We start from the raw sequence: 22,834 nt of genomic DNA, 5'->3' as shown, positions 1-22,834 counted from the left end.
TGCTCTAAACCCCCCAGTGGCTTCTCAAGCCTCCCCCAAAAAACCCTGAGTGCTGCCCACGCCCGCAGGGCTCCGCGGCACCCGGTCCAGCCCCACCCTGTGTCACCCCTCGCCACTCTTGCCCTGGCTCGCCCCTGAGGGGTCTCAGCACCAGGCAGATTGGCCTCGGGGCCTGTGCCTCTCTCCGCCGGAAACCTCTCTCCCAGGGCCCCTCACTCTTCAGGTCTCTGCGCAAATGCTCCTTTAGGGAGAGGCCTTCCCTGCCCACCCCAATAAAATAGCACCCTCCACCTCTGCATTCACTACGCTCTACTCCCTTTGTCTTCTGCATATTACAAGCCAGCACCTAGCACATTATAAATTTATTTGTTCATTGTCTGTTTCTCTCTACTTGGCCAGTTTTGGTCACTGCCCTATCTCCAGGTTCTAGCACAATGGCTAACACATAAGGGCCCAACACTCATACTTGAGTGAATGTAAGCATGAATGCTTTCCCATGAAAACAGGCTTGCTACAAGTGAGAACTGACAGTATCTCTGGAAAAAAATAACCAACACAGCATTTCTGCTCATTGGGGAAAACTAAAACAGCCTGGAGTAAAAACACACAAACTTTTTTTTTCCCCAAATTTTCTGTTTCTCTCCAAGACCTTACATTTCTCTGGCAACTAGATGAATAAAAAGGGAGGGAAACCCAGGGGAAAGTAACACCTGCTTCTGACAAGCAGCCTTGCAGTAGGGTTAAACTGTCTTTTTAACTCACAAGAGTGAAAGGAAATTGTTTTTACAGATTAGTTGCAATATGAGGTTGGTCAGCTTCCACTAGTTGGCAACTATTAGATTAGCTGGTTTCAGCACAGCTTGGTAGAAAAGGTAGTACACACTACCCTCTACTGGAAAAGGCAGCCATGCGCTGCTTGTTGCACTTCCAACAAATTTAGCCTGTACATTATAAAATGACTCTTCTCGCTTTATTCTGCTAAAAATTAATGCAATGATTCTACTACACTTAGAAATACATGAAAGTGTACGTAGGAAAGTAAAATATATAGGAAAAGAAAAAATAAGAAGGCAAGACATACCAAATTAGAAAAGCTGCAATTACAGAAGGTTTGTTGGTCCTTTTCTTTACATAGCTAAGGTTTCCTCACTGAAATGACTCACTGGAGGCTATTTCTGCGCGAGGAGCCATGTTGGCTGTTTGTTGGCAAGAGGCAGGGAAGGGAGCGCAGGAACTAAAGCCGCAGTGTCACCCGCTCCCCGGGGAGGGGTCCCCAGGTGGGCCCCGGCACTGCCCGCGTGGGTCTCTAGCCCACTTTTTCTTTACGTGTCGAGGGCAGTGCCTGATGGCAGCGACAGTCTCGGCCGGGCCGGGCCTCTCCGGCCTCCAGCCCTGTGCCCAGTCCCCACGTCCGTGCAGACGGTGCAGGCCCAGCACGGGGGCTCTCGGTGGCTTCTCTCGAGGGACACGAGGATGAGAGGCCCCAGGCTCCCGGGGTGGGGGGTGGGGGTGAGACCGTCACCGGCAGCCAGGCCACCCCTCATCTTGCCGAAAGGGGCCTGAGCCCCAACCAGGACGGAGAGAACCCGTGGGGCCGAGACTACACGCTGGCCTGGGGCTCTTTCCACAACCAGCATTTAGCCAAATATGAAAGTCGAAGCAAGAGAAGGGACTATGTGTCACTTGTCAAGTGAAAAGCATGAGAAAATTAGGGGAAATCTGTTTTAAAAGACTTTCCCGAGTATTTGGATGAGAGGGCGGCCTGAGAGGACAGCTTTCTCATTACAGCTTCCACTCGCGTCTCTGCAGCTCCACTGCTTTTTATCATCGTTAGAATGATGATCACTTTCTGGTTGGTCTGCAACTAAGAACGACTTGAAAAGAGCTCAGGAAAAACAATTTAGAACATTTCCTTTGCACAGTTTAATCTCTATGCCACATTTAAAAATAAGCTCTCAGATTATGTTTCAACTGTTTACCATTATTATTATTTCTAAATATGCCACTTTCCCTAGGGGTTTACATCATTATTTTTTTCTTTTGCTTTCCTCTATCTGAACTATACTTCTGCCACTTTCCCCTCAGACATACACATTGCACTCCTGATATCCCCAATAACCTTGAAAAGATTCATTGTCAGTGGCTGCCAATTAAAATAAAGGTGAAAATTCAGTTAATCCCAGATCATTTATCACAGTGCCAAGCTAGATATTCTGAACATTGTTTCCTTGTTAAATCTCTTCTCTCTTCAGTTTTACAAGAACCTTCGGCTAGAGAACTAAAAAATGAAAATAAATTTTATTGCTAACTGACATCTCCTATGAAGTTTTTAATGAGGTAGCAAAGATTCTTGCAGCTGTAACTTTATTACGTGCATCTTTTTAATAAACGTTTTCTTAATACCGGGATTTACATTCCTTTCTCCAAAATGTAACCTTCCCACATTTGGTGTAGATTAATATTCCACTCACTATAAAGTGAAAGCTAAGTTGTGCTGGCAGAGAAGACACTTATTCAGAGTTTCTCTTAAATCTGGTTATCAGGTTGTTGATTATATTTTAAGTTAGCATGGACTTTTTAGAAATCTAGTAACTTCCAAATAAATACAGTAAAACAACCAAAAATGCTTTTCTTTTATGTCACTCTAGTTATGCCAATTTTGCAAAGCTGGTTCTATGGATATTTTATTTATTAAAAAACTACTTTAAATGTGCTTTATTTACTGCATAGTGCTCAAGATGAGAAAATTCACTGTAAGTCACCGTATTTTGCTGATTAGAAAGAATGTTGTTAAACAATAATGAGTATGAACAGCACAGTAAGTCCTTGGCTACGTCTATCCAGATTTTCACCAGAAAGAACAATGGGAAGAATAGTTTGTACTTGAGAAAACTTCTAGCCTTACTTCTGGCAAAGTTCTATAAAACAAACTCATTTAGTCAAGGCTGTTTGCCTTAGTTGGGTATAACATGGTGACTCAACTCCTGATATGGGTCAGTTATCTTTACTATGACCAAAAGCTTTTTCTTAGCCTCAGAATGGCCTAGCCAAGCATTAAATAAATATTCCCTGTGCACCACCATTCAAGATACAAAGGAAGACTGCGCAGATTCTCCATAAACATAACCTGCTGCAACACTTATGGTGGTGTTGATGCTAAATAGGCAAATAATTGTGTGGATGCTGGCATTTATCTTCTCCATATCCAGAAGGTTCCACAGTCTTAGACGGCACTGGTGGGTTGGCCAACAGTTGTTGGTACATTTATCGTCATGTGCCAATTATATGATCCCAGCAGAAATTCTACCACAATCCACCATTCCTCACCCCAAATCCAGACTCTAAAGATGAGGGACATATAACAGGAGCCAAGGGGTCAGAGGCTCTAGAGCAAGAACAAGTTTCAGATGGCATCTGGCCTAACCTCACTCCCCCTTCACAGGGAAACTGAGGCACTGAGAGGTCATAAATGACGTCTGAAATTGCCCAATTAATAACAATTACAGCCAGGATTGGAACTAAGCTTCCCTGATTCCTGGTCCGAAGCTCTTCCCCTCACAATCCCACAGGCTTTAGACCTAACACTAAACCCAGCCCCATCACTGGTTTCAGGGCTGTCCACGGCTGTTTCTGCACCAACGGCAGAGCCAAGCAGAGACAGCAGAGAACGTGTGGCTCACAACAAAGCTGCAGACACTGACACACACTCATTGTAGGATATTAAAAACAGCACATTCATCAATATTACCACCCATCTCACTGGAAAAGTCTGTAACTCTTGGGAAGGTGTCAAGTTCACAGTGACAGATACAAATTTTCCAAAATTCTAATTTCTGTGTGAAAGCTCAGCTCAGGCTCAAATACAATGCAGGCAACAAATACTGCCAATTGTTTTCCTTGAGACGGCAGGCGGGCTTAGTTCATTTTAAAGAAAATGTCTGCAAATATGTAAGTCGCAATAACTATAGTTTGTCAGTTGTTTTTCAAGTAAAAATGAAAAAAGAGCAGCTAGTTCAGTACACAACTCAAAACTACAAGTGGTTTTTCTCGAGACAGCCGCTGGACTTGAGCAGGCAGAGGGGCTCTCGGTGTCCTCTCCATAATGTCGCCAGAATATCAACGAGGCAGGTTCTCAAGGGATTTAATAAACGCATTTATTGTCTGGCCCTACATAGAAAAGGGAGTAACTTTTATTGCATCACCAAGGACACCGTAAGTGAAGTCGGCATTTTCTTAGACTGCAAAGTGGGGACAGTGAGGACTACAAAAGAGCCACTGCTTTGATTCATGCTAATGCTTCCCCCCACTGCTTTCCCACCAGTGATGCAAATGTCAGAACAGTGACAAAGGAAGACAATTTATGGGTATCATTATGAGTGTCGTTTTGACTTTGTGGAATCTCTGGAAAGGGTCTTGAATGCTCCGGAAGTCTGTGGACCCCACTTTGAAGATGCTGCTTTAAATACCTTTGCCATTATTATGTTAAAGAAATATGCGTGGTTCAAAAGAAAGTTTTGGATGCACCACTATGAGATGATACTCTGAACCATGGATTGTATATGGATGGATTTATGGTGTGAACATATCTCAATACAACTGCATTAAAAAAAGAAGAAAATTCTGGGACACAACAACGTTAACTTAAAAAGTACACGAGAGATGACTCTGAAGACAGTCTTAAGGACAGCAATGTATGAATCATTTCTGCTTCATAGAACTCTTCCTCTGATACTTGGGTTAGCAAACCACAGCCCACGGGCCGAATCTGGCCCCACACCTGCTTTTGCAAATAAAGTTTTATTGGAACACAGCCAGGCTCATTCACTGACGCGCTGTCTATGGCCGCTTTTACACGGCAACAGCAGAGTTCAGTGGTTGTAACAGGGAACAGATGACACACAAAACCCCAAATACTTACTCTCTCCTTTACAGGCAAAGTCTGCCAACCCCTGCTCTACCAGAAAACACAGAGGGTTGAACTGATGGAAGTATTTCAGCAAAGTTCATCTAGGGGAATGCGAGAGTCTTCATTTAATTTTTTTTTTCTGGGCCTACATAGTCTCACAAAAAGTCATGTTCAAAAGTTTGGGAAAAGAAAAAATGATCCGAACACCAGTGCCACTTACCAGAAGGTCTGCTTGGCTGTCTGGATGACATTTGCAGACATTTCCACATCGATGTAGTCGTAGTGAAGGGCTCCGGGGTCTGTGGACGAGCCCGTCTCGGCGAGCAAGATTCCAATCCACCGGCCCATGTCTTCTGAAGAAGATGCCTGTGGGGTGGAGATGGAAAGTACATTTCATTTAACTAAAGAGTTTTAAAATTTCCATATTTTCATTTAAATATGTCAACAAAGAGACTGCCTGATAGGAACGGCGTGTGAGACACATAAAGGAGAACGAAGCGACACCTGTTTCCCGGGGAACGGATTTACACTGCGTTCAGACTAGTTACATACAGCGTACACCACACGAAATCAAAGCCTGAGGTCCTAAAATGCCTTCCAATGATTTAAGAAATGGGTCATTTGGGGCAAAGGCCCAGGGTGTAAGGTATGAAAATTAATATGATCAGTTAAGTTCCCGTTAGAGGAAGTTGTTGAGAAAGCCTCCTTAATTTGGCAACAAAATCTGGCCCTAAAATGAAGTCCACTTCTCCAACTGCTGCTGGCTTAACTTAGAAAAACTGATCAAGCTCCATGGCCCTATTGGTCTCAAATTTTTCTGATCAGTGGCCCTTGTCACAGACCCCGAAACTGGCCCAAAATGGTAATTTTGTTTCTCTGATTAGAGGGTTTCCATCACCTGTGTTTGCACATGTGTGACGATGCTTTGTAGCCACTGCGTTGCTGAGTGCAAGCTAGTTTTTAAGACATTCGAAATCCCCCCAAACTTGGGCTGCTTAATTTGCAAGTCTGACCTATTATAACTTTAAGATTCTATTCATTAAATTATAAGCCAGTCTTAAGTGACTTAGAATCAGTTACACTATAATTTTAATGGTGTATGACATGTCTAAATAAATTTAATCAAAGTATGTGCACAATGTTTGAAGTTTAGAGAAATTTGAGTTATCCAGCTTATGAGTTAACAGAAGGCCAAAGAAAAAAAATGTTCTTATTTTTTATAAAAATTACCAATTTTTTTTTTTTTAAATTAAGAAAGCTCTGTAAGTTGAGCTTAAAGGCTTAAGGAAAATTGGTTTTAAAATGATAACCTTGACAAATTGAACACTGTATCAGGGTACAAGCAATTGTAAATATTCCACTCCAGGCACCAAAGACTCACCAGAGGGGAAGTGCCGCTAACAAGTAAGAAGCCAGTGGGTAAAACCAGCTCATGACAATCTCCAGGTAATAAATCATTCCGAATTAGTATAGATGAGGCTGTTAGATCAAAACATTCCAATTATGGGCCCTGCACAGAATATGAATGTACTCAGTGTTTGCTAAGTTAAAAAGAATTATCTGAATTCTTGGATCAAAAAAAAAAAAAAATCCACAACTGTGTGCTCTTTTGACCTTACCCAAAACAAATCTATAGCAAGAATATACCTATAGTTCAACCTATATCTATATGTCTCTAACTAGACTCATGTCTATTTCATCTAAGCATTCTAAAGTATTTTAAACAAAATCAATATCTAAGTGTGGTCAATACTGCCACACTAGACTTTACTTCCTGCTTTATTCACAGGCCATTTTAAGAAATTTCCCATTTGTTATTTTTAATTTTAATAACCTTGAGGTGTTGGACTGGAATTAGAGGCATTAGTTATGATCTTATAGTCTGATAGATTGATAGATAGATAGACAGATAAGGAAAGTGGGTACAGCTGTGTGGGTGTATGTATGTCTGTATGTCTACTGATGTGCATATATACATATAAATACCTGCATAACATATAAAGATGCGTGAGCCTGTGCATGCAGGTGTGCATGTCTATCCACACCTACATCTATTTCCTAGGTTTGTCTGCAGAAAAGTCCCCAAACAACATCCCAGCAGCAATGAGCACACGCAACAGCCAGCTCCTGGTTTCTAAATGCCATTTCCACTTGGAGGAGCCGGTGCCCTTTGGAGAAACGGGAGACTCCAGGCTGGGGCAGGGAAAGTTCCAGGTGAGCCTGGAGGCCTTCTCTTCTCAGAAGATAAGGAAGGGCTCCCAGAGCGATGGGGACGCGGCCTCTTCATTACAGGGACATGGTACAAGGTCACAGGGGCTGGCGAGGAGGGGCTTCCCGGGACTGAGTCTGGGATAACGTGGCCAAAATAAATTATGATAGTAGAGGATTATAATCACTGATGAAAATAATAATCGATGAATCCCCACCGACATACAAAGATATGTAAATGCAGGATTAATTAATTAAATGGGAAGGGAAAACTTTTTCTGACAGTTGAATGCTAACTCGTAAATATAGAAGGAATAACAGAATTAGAAAGTCGCCATTTGGCAATGATCATTTTAGTGACTGCTTCAGGCAAGCGTCATGAACGGATGCTACACGTGGTGGGTGAAATGTTGAGCAAGAGCAGGAAACTTCCCCACAGCACACTTACTAAAGACAAAGGGGAAGAGCAGTGACTCTACAGTGGGGAAGCCCTGCAGAGCCACACCCAAGGGATCAAAACTCCCACCACCAGCAGCGGGAGAGAATGGCATTGTGTGCCTCCTGACAGGACAGAAAAACCTGTGACACACCTAACCTCGCTTCTGGGGTTCTCCTGCGAGCACGTCTGTCCTGATTCTAACCACGAGGAAACACACGATTTATCCAAACTGAGGACCTGCCTACAGAAAACAGGTCCGTCTGCACCCCTCAGAAGTATCCATGTCCTGAGACACAGACCAGAAGAGACCAGAGGCACGACAGCCAAACACAGCACATGGTCTGGAGTTTTCTTGGCTTATGAAGGACGTTGTTGGGATAACTGGAAACATCTGATAAAGATCTATAAACTATGTGCTAGTAGTGCATGAAGGTTAATTCCTTGATTTTGATAATTACACTGTGCTTCTGGTAAGAGATGTCTTCAGTTTTAGGAAATACACACATTCACAGTAAAGTATTTAGGGATTAAGCGGCAACATGTCTGCAAAAGGTTCTGAAACACACACACAAAGAAAGAAAAAAAGAGAAAGAAAACATGATAGAATGTGAGCACTGGGGGATTTCTTTGTGCTGTTCTTGCAATTTTCCTGTAATTCTAAAATCATCTCAAAATAAAAGTTCAAATAGAATGATCTTGGAAAAAGTACAGACAGTATATCACAACTTGGTCAGTGTGGGTGGTTGGCTCACCGTATTTCATTACCGATAAAGGCAGAATTCTTTGCTGATGTTGGAAATGTGCTCTTTTGTTTGTGTGTTCATTTGCTTTAAGGACTGGAATATGGAAGGACTTCAACAAAGCTTGCTTGATTCAGTTTTGCAGCTGTAAAAACAGTTGTCTTAACAACCAGAGATACTGGTTAAACTTCAAATTCCTGCCATCCCTCAGGAAACTGAACCTACTATTCAGCATTCTCCAGGAATGAAGACCCCCTTCAGCGTTCCTGGCATGTTAGAAGGCAACGAAACACTACTTCCTTTCAAGGACTCGAGGCATGCGCCTAAGAGGCACACAGCAAAGGCACAACTGGTCACCCTTTCCCAACTTCTCCCCTCTCTGCCCCTGCCCCCACCCCTTCCTCAGCTTCTCTCTTCACCTGGGCATCCAGCCAACCTGCTATCTCGGACCACAGGCCCGACTTTTCACTCTCGTGTGTCAACACGTGTCTTCCTTCCTTGCATCTGCGCTCAGATGTGCTCCCGAAGCTCTCATATAAGACCGGCATTGTTTCATCAGTGTCTGGTGTCTCAGTTAAGCTTTTCTCCACGGCCAGTCTTCGGCCCACATAAACATAGGCTCACAAAGTACACTGACTCAAAAAACATCAGGGCTACAGGAAGGAACTTTCAAAATCATCTAGCCCAATGCTCATGCTTTACATACAAGCAGTGAAGCTGAGAGAGAAAGAAATATGATTGCGAGCCAACAAGTCTGGGACAGAAACGACACTGGATCCCAGGTCCCTGGGTCCAAACAAGTCGTCTTTCGGGTAAACCCTGCTGCTGCACGATCAGCCACCAGGGAGCAGCAGTCGGTCCTCTTGACCTGTTCCGACAAACCACATGCCAAGTAAGGGGCTGTAAACCCTGCGGGGAAGAGCAGTAGTGCTAATCCTGCCTGCACCCACACAAGGACTTTCTGCGGAGACGGTCTTAAACAAAGCCCTACTGGTGAAATCCAAGATCTCCCGGACGCCCACCGGGGTGCCCCTTCTCCCACACAGACTCTGGTCAGCAAGTGATGTGACTAAAGTAACTCGGAACACACCTCGGCTCCTCCCACCAGCCTGTGCACACCCTCCTCTCCATTGGCCACGGGCCACAGACACACCTGCACGCTCTCCGGAAATTCTACACCCGGCTGTTTGTGTGCCCGGGCAGAAATGGGTATGTGGGTGGTCCCTGACTCTTAATTTAATCTCGACAATGCTAACTTGAAACAAAGACAAAGGGAAAAAAAGGTCTGAATTAATAGAGGGTGAAAATAAACTAATAATACAAAACAGATAAAATTTAAATTTGAAAATTGACGGCATATAGCTAAAAAATTAGGTATAATTGCTTTTTCTGCCTTAGTGACTAAGAAGTTCTAGAAAAACAGCCAAACAAATAATAAAGTGTCTACAGAATGAAGGGGTCTTAAGACCCAAGGGTTTTCTAACTACTGTCTCTAAGGCAATCAATTGGTCCAAGGAGACGTCTGATCCATCTCTAAGGAAGTCAGTGTTCCAAAGGAGAAGGTAAAGGAAACATCACCGTTTTAAAGGTAGACCTTAGCTAGAAAAGAAAAGATTTACTGGAAATTTTAAAACGAGTTCTTTTCTGGCCACCTCTGAAAAGCACTCCACAATATGGAACTGTGCATTTAATTTCTATGCAGACACGTATAGAAAGGAAACGAAACAAGAAGGCAATCTGGCACCTCTTACACATGCAATTTAGTAAAAATTGGCAGTATGTTGTTTGCAATATCAATACCTCCAGGACAAAGGAACTGGAAGAATTAAAAAATGTAGAGACTAACAAAATGCACAAAGTGAGAGAAAAGGAAATGAATAAGAAAAAAAGGTGCAGATAGGCAACATAAAAGGAATTTTGATTAAGAAGTCAGAACATGGCTTTTGAGGGAAAGTTAACTTGGATCTGCGCAGGCACCTCCGGAAGACACGGTACCTCCAACACGGAGACCTCCTGTCCGTTGCGTAGCAGCCGGAACGTCAGCGGGTGCTTGGAGTCCAAGCCCGGGATCACCTCGCAGCCTCGGAGGGGGATGGAGGCAATGTGGGTTTTCAGGTCGGCCCGGTCCTTGTGGAAGATGAGCTTGTTGTCCCTGACTCGGCACCAGCGCTCCCGCCAGCGGCTGTTGGCCAGCACGTTGAGGTAGCCTGCAACGACACGCAGCCGACACGCTCGCCCGTGGGGAGGACGAGGGCTCGCGGAGAAGCTGTAGTTCAGCCGTGTTCAGGCTCTCGCTACAGAAGCCCTTACACAGCCCTCACACGACCGATTTTTAAGTGCAAATTCACGTACACCAGGAGAGCCGCCACCACCAAGGGCTATCTGACAAACAATTTGGGGGCTTTTTGTAAGATAACACAGACCACACCAAGAAACCCCCAACTCGATATACGTGCTAAGCTAAGGACCAGATGCCAGATGTTTAATGCTTACGTGGGAATCTGGAATTCATCCAGCGTATGTGAAGAGTTACTAAGCTGTCATTGTGGGGATGATGAGAAGGAAATGGGGACATGACAGCTGTCTTCAAATAACTGAAGACATGTCAGATGAGAAAGGATGCAGGTTTATTTTTAGGAACTGAAAATGACACAACTAGGGCAAAAGTTACAAGAACGCAGATTTTGGCTCAACTTGAGAAAAACTAGCAAAAATGAAAGCTTTCCAAGAAATAGGAGGCCCCAGGAGGTGATAAGTTCCCTGAAACTGAAAGAATTCCAGCAGACAGTGGAAGGTCTTCGGTGGAAGATTCCCATCAAGGGCCCAAGGTCTTTATGCTCCATTCCAGTCTGGCTGAGAAGACTACGGCAAAGTTTGCCCAAATAAAATCTCAATTCTTGAGTCTGAATGTCTACAACATTTTGTCATTCACTATCTCTGATGCTGTGCAATATCTTTATTACATAAAGATTTTTTATTTATATATAGTCATATGTGATAGAATTATAGGAAGAAATTATCACCCTCATTAAAAAACAAGAAAACCCCTCAGTTACAGGAAGGAAATAGACAATTTTCAGTTGTCACAAACACTGAATGCATTTTCCTAGAAATAATAAGATGGGAATAGATTTCACAGAATGGGCTGTGATTCCCCACCACCACTCTGTAATGCCAGTAAATTAGTACTCTAGCCCACACCCTTTCAAGATTCAGGAAACTTTGAGTTAAATAGTGTATAAAACATTGACTAGAGGTCCAAAAGGGAGACAGAAAACAAGGATTCCTGACTTAAGTCATTGAGATACTCTTTTAGTTCCTACATGCACACACACACATACACACACATATGGGCGAAAAAATGATAAGGAAGGAAAACAAAAATAAATCTTATCTAATCGTGATTTTTTAAAATGCCTTTCCAAAAGTGTACCAGAAGATGCTTTTTACTTCTTTTATGTTCTAAGCCTTTATTAGCAATGAATAAATGCTATAAAGACAAAACATATAGGTATTTTAGAGGCCCCAGGAAAATAACTTAAAAGGTTATTTATAGATATTCGCAAAATCCTTGCTCAATGCATTCACCAGGCAAATGCTTACAAAGCTTAAGCCTTCGTTTGACTGAGTGTGACGACACGTCACACACCTACCGACATACACTAAGCTTTTAAAAGGATGTCCTGCTTCTCCTGGGACTGAGGCCTCGCTTGGGTGTGAACCGCTGTGTTTGGGAAAGAGCAGAGCTGGCGGCTCTTGCTTCTGACTCTGCCGCCCTCTTGCGTTAAAAAACAATTTAAATTTGACCCAAGTTCCTTATATTTTATACATTTAGGAGGGACTCCAGGGAGGCGATTCTCTGTTAGAGAATCAGAGTCCGAGTCTCGAGCCCATGGGGTCCCCGGCACCCCCAGGTGCAGGGAATGTCTTGTCCAAGGCCACGAGGTGGCAAAGCCGGGCCAGAAGCTCTTCCAACAGCTACAGGAGGCAAATAAAGAGCTGCTGCTCTAAATACAGCTGCACACCTGACACTGCCATTTTCACTCTGTGAAATACTGTTTGTAAACGACACAGTTCCAATACATTCATTCCGGAAGCAAGGGCTCTCCTTGAAAACGTGGTCAAGCTGGAGCCATGCCTGTGGGAGCTACTGGGCAGCCAGGATCTGGCTGCCATCTCGGAGGAAGGAGCCGCGCTCGAAGCCGGCGTTTTTATTTGGACGTCTCTGAAATGACTGCCAACCCCATCAATCCCAAATACTTTCTGAGCACGACTCCAGAAACGTGGCCTTGTGACCAGGACGCAGGGGATGTATGGATGGGACTGTCCTCAAGCCAGTCGATCCGTGGGGCAAGGGGTTGAGGCGCAGGAAAGCGTGTCTTACGGAGAAGCGCCGCACCTGGGGGCACCCACAGCCCCGAGGGAGCCGGCAGAGGGTCCCGCAGAGGGGTCCGCCCCGTGGGGAGGACTGAGGGCCTGCCTGCAGGAGAGGAAGCAGACGTGAAGAATCCACGGCCGACCCCACGGACAACCCCTTCTGGAGCCCAGCCTGGATGCACTGAGACCTGTGGCATTTAAGAACTGCAGAGGAAGGAAGGCCTTTGCACCACACTGACAACATTTTAAATCTCCATACAGTTTTGCAGATTGAGGATCCATCACTGCGCGGGCTCTTTCTCAAGCACAGCCTCTCTCAGAGAAGAGGGACAGAAGCTCCTGGTTACCACCCCACTAACCTGAACGAACAGACACAGCTCCCAAAGCCAGGCTGATCTGCTCCCACGGCATCTCCTTCCCTGACGGACTCCGGTCCAAAGTCACCCGATGCTACGAATTTCTCGACATGTCAGGCCCCAAAGGAAACATCATCCTGGGCAGATTCACGTTTTACTTACACTAGGACCTCCCAGGAAATGACCGCCTTTGAACACACTCCCCAGACTCATTTTCAGTCCCAAAAAGAGAAAAGAGAGAAGCCACACTGGATAGCAGACCTGTTTACACAGACAGTGAACCCCACGAAAATGCCGGGGTGCACGCTGGGCCACTGGCCCCCCTTCTCCATCCACCCCCTTGCCCGGCTCTGCTCACGGGGTGGCCGGAAGCCCCTCCCTTCCAGGGAGCATGAGAGGAGGCAGGGGCAGCAGGGAGGTGTCAGGCCACCCCACCGAAGGAGTCTGGGGTCCTCCCCACATCCTCCCACTCATCTGGCCGGCCCAGCCCCAGAATAACCCCCGGGGAATATTTAGGCTGGAGCAGACACCACCACCAGGCAGCCCGGGCACCCCGCAGCCGGCCCGGGAACTCGGGGCTGGTCAGTTTCACAGGTTACCTGGTCACTCTGCGTCCTAAGGAAACGCCACATAAAATTTTAATGGGGGGGGGGTCCCATTTATCATGTTACAGTGGGATGTTACCATATCTTAAAAATTTGGGAATTTCAGTTTCGTGTTTTGAGACTATTTTGGTTTCCAATTCTAAAGAAAGAACTCGAGTGTTTCCCACAAAGCCATGGCAAGCGTGCCTGTGGAGGATTCCTTAGAGATATAAAACCAAGTTTACAAAGCCTGAGATTAAACAACAAAAACACAGAAGGAAGGGGGGCAGGCCCGCCTCCTTCAGCCGCTCCCAGTTCTGGGGTCCCTGGCGGGGGCTCCCAGAGGGCAGCTGAGCCGGGCCGGGGGCGGCAGTGTGCAGAAGTAGGGGCCGCGCTGCCATTTCTTTCCTCCCTGCAGGACGGGAAGATCAGGTCCTGCCTGGAGACCCCCGCGCATGGGTGCACATGGTCAGCTCCCTCTCAAAAACTTAACACGTCCAAGAGGAATTCCATCCCCATCTAAGTATCGGTTATATCTTGGCAAATCTGAGTTTATAATCAGCTGAGAGGAGAGGGGCCGACAGAGGCAGCGAAAGGGCACCGTGGGTGGGGGGTGCCACCAGGCTGCCACAGCTGGCTCAGCCCTGTCAGCGCCCCAGGGGCCGGAAACCTCACCCACGACCCCCCGACACGGCCGCTCACAGTGGCGAAGCTTTCCTCCCTCTCTAGTCAACGTCACCTGACTGTTTTTGTAGGAGCAGATTCCGATAAGAAGAGAGAAGCATATAACTCTCCTGTAGGTCCACTGAAAAATCCCAACACTGAAAACTGCATAATGCCACAAAATACTAGAGATCAAAGAGACCCTAAAAACACCCAGCTAGTCCCTCAAAATCAGTTTGGGGTGCCCCGACTCCAGGAAGACCCTGGCCGGGCAGGTAACGATCTCTTCCTGTCTCGCACCTTACCTGTGCTGCTCACCTGCAACGAGCAAATGCTGCCTTGAATGAGTCTGAATCTGTCTGGAATGCTTCGGTTTTTCATAAACAAGTAAACAAGGTGAACAAATGAATAAAAGAGTGACTATTACTTAGCATAAATGCATAAATTATGGGCTGGGTATTGAGCTAGGAGTTTCATATACATCACCAATTTTTATGAAAACCAAGCAATTCAATATTAAGCCCATTTCATAGAGGAGGGATCTGAGCGGTTCCTGCTTGAGGAACTCATTCAACAAGCACTTAGGGGGTCACTATTATATATATTGGGGTGCTGAGGACATGGCTGGTAAGAAGATTAGACCTGAATCTTAACCCAGTAGTGCAGAAGAGGGTGTTAGAGAAGCAAGTTAAGACCAGGCTGTTAGAGGGCCTGAGTACGCTGCAAAGAGATTTTTTTTCCCCCCAGCATAGGCTGATATGATCTGTCTAGAGTTTCAAAAATTCCTTCTGGCAGCTGTACGGAGGGTGGCCCAGAGGGGATGACAGTTAGAAGGCTGACTGGTCGAGAGGCTTATGGGATAGCCCAGCTGATAAAATGGGGCCAAGAAAGAGAGAGAGAAAAAATTTGAAATGCATTTCTACTAAAATAGCTCAATTTATAAAGTGACAATAATTCCGGGATTGGTAACACTGGAGAAGGACAAAGAAAAAGCACCGTCTTGGCTATGGGCCTCTGTGCAGGCCTCAAATCCTATGATGTGGGTGCTGGGTGCAGAGCTGACCCTGGGACTGCTACAGGCCCCACTTGGTGACTGAACCTGGAAGGAGGTTCAGTCATCGACCTGTGGAACCAGGCTGTGGCAGCCCCCCTCTCCTAACCTGTGCAGCATCTGAAGGACAGGCCCCCCTTCCTCCTGAGGAAGCCCCTTAGGGCATTTTTCTTATGCACCCAGAGGCGCAGCTGAGCAGGCTGCACAGTGGACCACGCTACAGAGCTGAGCAGGTTGCAAAGTGGATGAAGCTGCAGAGTGGACCAGGCTGCACTTGGTGGGAACATGGGTGCTTGGCCTCTGGATTCCTCCCAGGGGCTCTGCTGCTCCCATCCCACCCTCCCGGCCCATCCAGCGCAGCTCTTCCCACTTCCTCTCCCTGGAGCAGAAGAGCAGGAGCTCCTGAGACGCGACTTGGCAGGGTGGGTCCTTCGGGCCTTTATCCAGCTGCAGCTTCAGCCTGAGACTTTGCAGCTGTACTGAAATAACTGAAAATGGTCATTTCCCCCCTTTATATTTCTAAAGACTCCTCCCCTTTCCCTTTGCCCCAGTAAAGGACTGGACGACAGTTTAAAAATCTCATGGACAGAGGCAAAGACATCCACTGAGCAGTTTACCAGAAGCCCCCGCGGGTTTGAAGACAGCTGCCGATGCACGCTTCCTGCTCTGAGTGGTGGAGCTTCCAAGGAAGCACTGCGCCCGATCACCACCACTGATCAAGCCAGAGATCAGGCGCTAAGGGACTGGGAAGAGCTTGCTGACGCAAAGGCATTCAGAGGAGGCGTGTGGCCCGGGGAATGGGCAGAGCGGGTGGGCCTCCAGCTCTGCCGCCAGCCAGCTGGGCAACCCACAGCCAGGCATCGCCCCCCTGAGCGCCAGGGCTCTTGTGTGCAAAGAGGGGGCTGGCCCGGCAGCTCTCCATTGCCTTCCATTACCAGCGCTGTTTCTCACAAAAGCATCTCTATTTCCTACACTGACCTAGAGCAGTTTAAAAACAAAAACAAAACTGAAAGAGTAGTTTGCTTTCTGTGGGAAAACTCCCTCTTTCCACTCTTCATGCCCAAGCCCCGTGTTATCTCAAGGGCTGATAGAAGAGGGAAACAAAATCCACATCAGCAGGGGCTTTTCATGGCTCCCCGCAAGGCAGGAGGCAGTCAGAAATGGCACGACGGCACCAACCAGCTCATCTTGCACTCCTGCCCCTCTATTGAACATCTGCTTCACCTGGTTTCCTGTCCTCAGCAGGGCAGGGGTTCTCTGAGCTGTCTCTCTTCTGTGTTAGGCTGTGGAAGAGACCCTAGCCTCGACGGCTCCTCAGTCGCTGCCTGTCGAGGGGGAAGAGATGGGGCCTCCTGACCCCTGTGCTGTCCTCAGTCTGTCCTCCAAACCCAACCCCATGGGCGGCCGTTTTGGTGGAAGCTCTCGGAGACGATGTCTCCCAGCATGCCCAGCCTTCACCAGCCTCCATCCCACCACCTCCACTGCATGGTGCATTAGAAGCCCATCACTTCACTGTGTCCACCAAAAATTAATATTCTGCAACCTTCCTGTGAGTTACTGCAGCAGCCCATCTCTTCGTACAGCCACCCAGCCAGCACACGGCGGCCTTGCCCGTCGCCGTCACCGAAGGGCCTGCTGCGTGTGCTGCCTTTTCAGAGAAGAGCCCAGAGCCTGGCACACGGCACCTGTGGCAGAATCCAGCTCTGCCTGCAGGGCCCAGCGTAGGAACCATCGGGCAGGGTCTAAATCATCTATCTTTCGGTATCGCCAAAATAAAATCCAATACCTTAATGGATGTTAATTATAGAGAGAGGTAAATGGAATTACCATAAAAATAAAAGGAATTAGGATTTATACTGATGGAAAGCTGAACGGTCACTATGCAAAGAAAATTACACCCCAATCTTAATTTTAATAAAAGGGTAAATACTCATCTTTCAGCTTATAACATTCTTCTCCTTAAAAAAAAAAGAGCAGAACGATTCTAAGCGTGGTTAGGTATAAACCATTCCATGTACGAAGCCTCACTTATCCACTGTTTCTGAGGCCATCCCAAGCACCCTGCCCAGTCTAACTGAGGTCCCCGATACCCCCTTGTCTCTTTTATTTTTACTCATATTATTCATCAGTTAGTTACCACCCATTTATTTCTGTGATTGCATCCTTAATCCTCATCTTTTGCTCCTGGACTGGGAGCTCCGGGAGGGCACGGACTGTTTGCTCACTACTCTAACCGTGGACTTAACACAAACAGCAGCTGCTCAGAAAATAACCGAGGGAAGGCACAACCCATCAGGAGGGGTGGTGGATCAGCCAGGCTGGAGGGAAGCCCTGTTCCAGTCTCTAAGAAAGCTTCGTCATATTGCTTTAGCCAGGGGAAAGAAATGATCTTAATTCTGTAGGTATTTTGCCAAGCTTTAAAGAAGCTTAAGAGGAGTTTGGGAGAACTTCGTGGGGTCAAAGAGAATTTTTTGTTTTAATCTTCAAGATTAACTTTAGAGATTCTCTCAAGCCCCTCCAAAGTCTTTTATTAATAAACAGTAAGAATGTAAAGATTTAACACATTTCCCACAATTTGAATGACCACAAGCCTAACTCAAAATAGTCCACAGGAACGTTGCATATTACAAGCATTAGTTCCTAATACTAAAGTTGAATGAGTTGACATTTAGCCATCTTGGTGTTTGTGCAACTGTAATGTAGATCTGAGACGCAATGCCAACTTTAAGACCTGAACTCAAATACACATTTTTATCAAATTAAAACAACAAAAAAAAGCTGAACTCGGCAGAGGAAACCCCAGAAGGGGACGGCACCCGGGAAAGCGGGACTCTCTTCTGGATGGGGCACCTTACCGCAGGTCGGAACGTCCTCCTCGGCCGACGAGGTCTGCTCATCCGTCGAGGGCTTCTTCTTTCCCAGACCGATGATCTTGGTGATTTTTTTCCCAGTGACTTTAGACACGGTTCCTTTGGCCTCAGATTTGGAACTCTTTTTCCTCTTAACTGTCAAGAATCACAATAACAACAACAACAACAAAAATCAGCATGTTTTAATGACAGGCTTTAATTGGGAAAAAAAAAAGCATAAGTTATAATAACAAATGTTTTCTACCCCCAGCTTGTGTCTACTGAGCACCTGCTGTGTGCTGGCTGCGGGTCGGCCTCAGAAGAAAAGTGGATGCTCTGAGGAAGCCCTCATCCCCGGGGGCTGGGAAGCTAAACGGATAGGAGCCAGCCGGGCACAGGTCAGAGGGGACACGGCCCAGGAGGGAAGGGCATCTGCTTAGGCCCAGCTCGAATGCTGGAGGAGACGTGGGGTGCCTGGGGAACCAAGAGGGGGTGGGGCAGCTGGACCCAGGCTGGTGAGAAGTGGGTGGGAGATGATGGAGGGAGGGGAAGCTGGGGCATCCACAGCCAGCACTGCCACTGCCCCCACCTCCCTTACATACACGCCCATCCCTTACACATGCACGCATCCATTACACACTGTCTAGTTTGGATGCATTATGTCCCCCAGAAAAATCCATGTTCTTTTGATGCAATCTTCTGGGGCAGATGTCTTAGTACTGATTAGATTGGAATCCTTTGAGTGTTTCCATGGAGATGTGACCCACCCAACTGCAGGTGATAACTCTGATGAGATAGTTTCCATGGAGGCATGGCCCTGCCCATTTAGGGTGGGCCTTGATTACTGGAGCAGTATATAAGCTCAGACAGAAGGAGTGAGCCAGCTACAGCCAAGAGGGACACTTTGAAGAATGCACAGAAGTTGAGAGAGTAGCTGCAGATGAGGGACAGTTTGAAGACGGCCATTGAGGGCAGACTTTTGCTCCGGAGAAGCTAAGAGAGGACAAACGCCCCAGGAGCAACTGAGAATGACATTTTTGAGGAACTGCAGCCTAGACAGGAACGTCCTGGGAGAAAACCATTTTGAACCCAGAACTTTGGAGCAGACGCCAGCTATATGCCTTCTCAGATAACAGAGGTTTTCCGGACGCCATTGGCCATCCTCCAGTGAAGGTACCCGACTGCTGATGTGTTACCTTGGACACTTTATGGCCCTAAGACTGTAACTGTGTAACCAAATAAACCCCCTTTTATAAAAGCCTATCCATTTCTGGTGTTTTGCATTCTGGCAGCATTAGCAAACTAGAACACATGCGCACCCATCCCTTACACACCTGTCTCTTACACACGTGCCCATCCGTTACATATGTGCTCGACTCTGCCCTGATCTGGAGTGATCTAATCAGTAGCCTGCGTTTCAGCCCACTGTGGTTGGTTTAGCCTGCATGGCGTTCAATTCTGAATTAACCGCTAATATGTAAAATCCATAAAAGTTTGGTGTCTAAAATGATTCTGGGCTTCTGTTGGAAGATCTGGCAACTCTGGAGCCCTGTGGGCGAGTGACAGTGGGCTGGACCAGAATGGCCATGTCCCCACAGAGGGACCCGCTTAGGAGGTCCTGGTTCCTCCCTGTGATTGCTGGTCAGTGGCCATCTATCACCCTTTCAGCCACCTGCATCCTCTCCCCAGCCCCCTGCGCTTGGTTGTGATCTCTGGCGGAATTACAGGGGTTGGGATCATGCAAGAAAATCCCAATGCACAGGTGAGAAGGACACAGAAAAAGTGCAAAGACCCTTCCCGCCAGGGAGCCGCTCTCCGGGGCGGGTTGGTCACTTGGGTCAGTCACCAGGGGCCATCACTCACCTGCTGCAGGGCCAGACCAAAAAGGCACTGAATGGACAAAACCCTGCACCTCAGCCCCAGGGCTCCCCCGACAGCCCCAAGAGGAAGCCCTGCACCCTCTGTCTGTGCCCTTCTCTAGATCACAAACCCTTTTGAAAACTCAAGGAAAGTCAAGAATTCCTTCTCTTCCCCCATGATCAAAGAGCGTGCGCACGCACACACACACACACACACACACCCCACCACCCGGAGTAACTTCAGAGAAATCGGATGCAGGACCCGAGATGATGAAGTACAGACCGAATTCCTAAACCTCCTTCTAAGCATATGTGCACACAGGTTTTCCTCCACCTTTTCCCCATTTCCTCCTGTCTGGTGGGGAGCAGGGAAGTGTTTTGTTTCCACTCCACCACCACGCTGTAAGCAAGACACCCGCACAACCTCTCCCCCCACTCCCCCGGCTCAGGGAGATCCTATGAGATCAGTCACTTGTAAAGAAATGAAAACTAACAATGTCTGAGGCAAGAGGTGCCATGTGACAGTTAAAAAAGAAGCCAAACAAAAGCTCAGGATAAACAGTCTGAGCATCTCTGAGTTATTTTAAACAAATCAGATTAAGGCTTCACATAACATTGGAAACAGGGAAAAGAGGAGCACGACTTCCCCCCCGCACATGTTCTCCCCAGACACACACGCCCTCCTCAGAAACAAAGCTCCAAGAATCTACTGGAACCCTACAGGACAATTAGCAGCAGCTACAGAGTCTGCCGCTGAGATCACCATGTCATTTTGATTTCAGCTCAACTAAACCAAAGGTGCAGACAATACTGGATGGTCACCTTAACTGCCTCTGACAAGCCCCAAGACAACCTTGCCCTATGTTTAAAGGAGAAGATTCCGCCAGCTGCGGGCAGTGGCAGCACCCAGAGGCAGCCTTTCGAGAGGCCCGTGGGCCATGCTGAAATCTCCCTGGCTGCGGATGCCATCCGTCCCACGACAAAACAAAGGAGCTAGGCTACTTGGGTTGTAGATTTATTTCTGGTTATACGAAGACTGCATCCTCGGGGGAAAGTACTAGCTCGACTCTTTGACTACAAAGGAATGAGACACTAATTACTGTGTCCAATTCCTTGAATGCCCACTGATTTATTTTTTGCAAAGGCAGAAGTGAGGTAATCCTCGGAAGAAAAAGTCTTACGTTATGGAAGACTAAAGGAAACCATCAAGAACAGGTTGATGCTGTTTATTTAACAAAAGGCCGGATGTAAAACCTATAATAGAATAAAAAGAAACCCGAAACTCAGGCATCTCAATGCACGGTGGAAAAGCTGTTGCATCCGCGTGGCATTTGCCAGCAGTGCGTGGTGCACAGAGCTGTGATGCTCACAACTGGAGCACAGCTAACTCCGGGCACTGGTTTTGAAAGCAGTGACTATCAGAAACCCACACAGCTCGCTGGCACGCTGCTTAAAGGGAATCCTGGGCCCTTTTTGTTCCGGCCAGTGGAGGGGCTGGGGCATGGGAGCTAATATCTCAGACTATTTATGCAATGAGGCTGCCAGGGGATCCATTAACAGAGAATAAAATCTTAGATGTGCAAAATGCTGGCTGTGCTAGTAGCTTCTAGATCACTGGACCCAGGCCCTCAGTGCTCTGTCTTCACATCAGCTGCAGAATCAATAAGCAGTTGTCTTACTCTCCTGGGGCTGTCATAACAAAGAACCCAAACTGGGCGGCTTAAGACAGTCGCGGTTGATGGTCCCAGGTGGCTGGAGGTCAGAAGGCTAAAGCTGAGGCTGGGCAGGGCTGGGCTTCCTGAAGGAGCGAGTGGACGGCCCTGCCTGTCTCCCCCGGCTTCCAGTGTGGCCGGCACCATGGCCTTCCGGGCCTGTCGCTATGACAACCCAGTCTCCGCCTCCGTGGACACATGGCTGTCACTTCTCTCTCCTTGTGCCCAAATTCCCTCTTCTTACAGGACACCAGTCATAGTAGATGGACACCCCCAATCCAATGTGGCCTCATCTCATCTAATCACATCTTCTAAACAAAGTCACGTACCGAGGCCCTGGGATTAGGACTTCAACAGGCTTTTGGGAGACACAGTTCTATCCGTAACAGATGTTTACACCAAGTCACCACACATTGTTCTGCGCTGGTTTATTAAACTCTAAGGGTTGCCACCTCGAAAGGAGAAACAGGAGGTGTTGCTGTTTCCTGTGGTTCTCTCTGACTCTATGCGGCCTGAGCTGCTGCTGTGTCCAACGGAGATTCTGGGCATTTAGGAAAAACTGCACGCGGTCAGGATTCTCTCCGTGCAGAGGCAGAGAAACAGAGCTGAGTCACGCCACGGCCAAGAAAAAGGGCGCTTTGCCAAAATCGCTCCATTGCACATTGGCCAAGAGTGAACAGTGAGAAAACAGCACAGAAAGAAGGTTAACGTGTATTTAAACTACCAACTTCCTTCAGTAACTATTTATTGAGTTTCTGCTGTACCCAAAGCACCAAGTCAGCCAAAAAGAAAGTGTTGAACCTAAGGTCACCTTTCAATTTCAAAGTACAGAAGGTTGTTCCTGGTAAAAGGAAAAAATACAAAGAAATGGGAGACTTTTAAATATAGATACAGTTGCTTGCAGGCACATCCAGACATATATAATTATTACTCTGTGGAACCTAATTTAAGTATGTCCACTGGGAGAAGAAATAGTAAACAAGAAAACAGGCATCTGCTGCCTCTCACAGCCCAGCAGGAACGGTGAGATTGCATGTTATTTCATTGCAGGGCAGCAGTTAAAGATAGCTTTCCTGGTTTTGATTACACA

General features: G+C 46.9%; 1 protein-coding gene across 3 annotated transcripts in view; it reads right to left on the bottom strand.

Annotated features, from left to right (window-relative positions):
• The window catches only part of AFAP1 (actin filament associated protein 1), a 191,569-nt gene that overhangs the window by 35,041 nt on the left and 133,694 nt on the right, over nt 1-22,834 (bottom strand). For all 3 annotated transcript variants that reach the window (XM_037829327.1, XM_037829329.1, XM_037829328.1), the window contains exons 9-11: nt 18,180-18,329; nt 10,289-10,500; nt 5,127-5,272 (exon numbers count right to left, since the gene is read on the bottom strand). In XM_037829327.1, coding sequence (XP_037685255.1) covers nt 5,127-5,272; nt 10,289-10,500; nt 18,180-18,329 — 508 coding nt within the window. The remainder of the gene's footprint in view (nt 1-5,126; nt 5,273-10,288; nt 10,501-18,179; nt 18,330-22,834) is intronic.

The sequence above is a fragment of the Choloepus didactylus genome, chromosome 3 (assembly GCF_015220235.1).
Source record: "Choloepus didactylus isolate mChoDid1 chromosome 3, mChoDid1.pri, whole genome shotgun sequence".
Taxonomy (NCBI): Eukaryota; Metazoa; Chordata; class Mammalia; order Pilosa; family Megalonychidae; genus Choloepus; species Choloepus didactylus.
The sequence above is the reverse complement of the archived record's forward strand: the minus strand, read 5'-3'. Positions and strand labels throughout refer to the sequence as shown.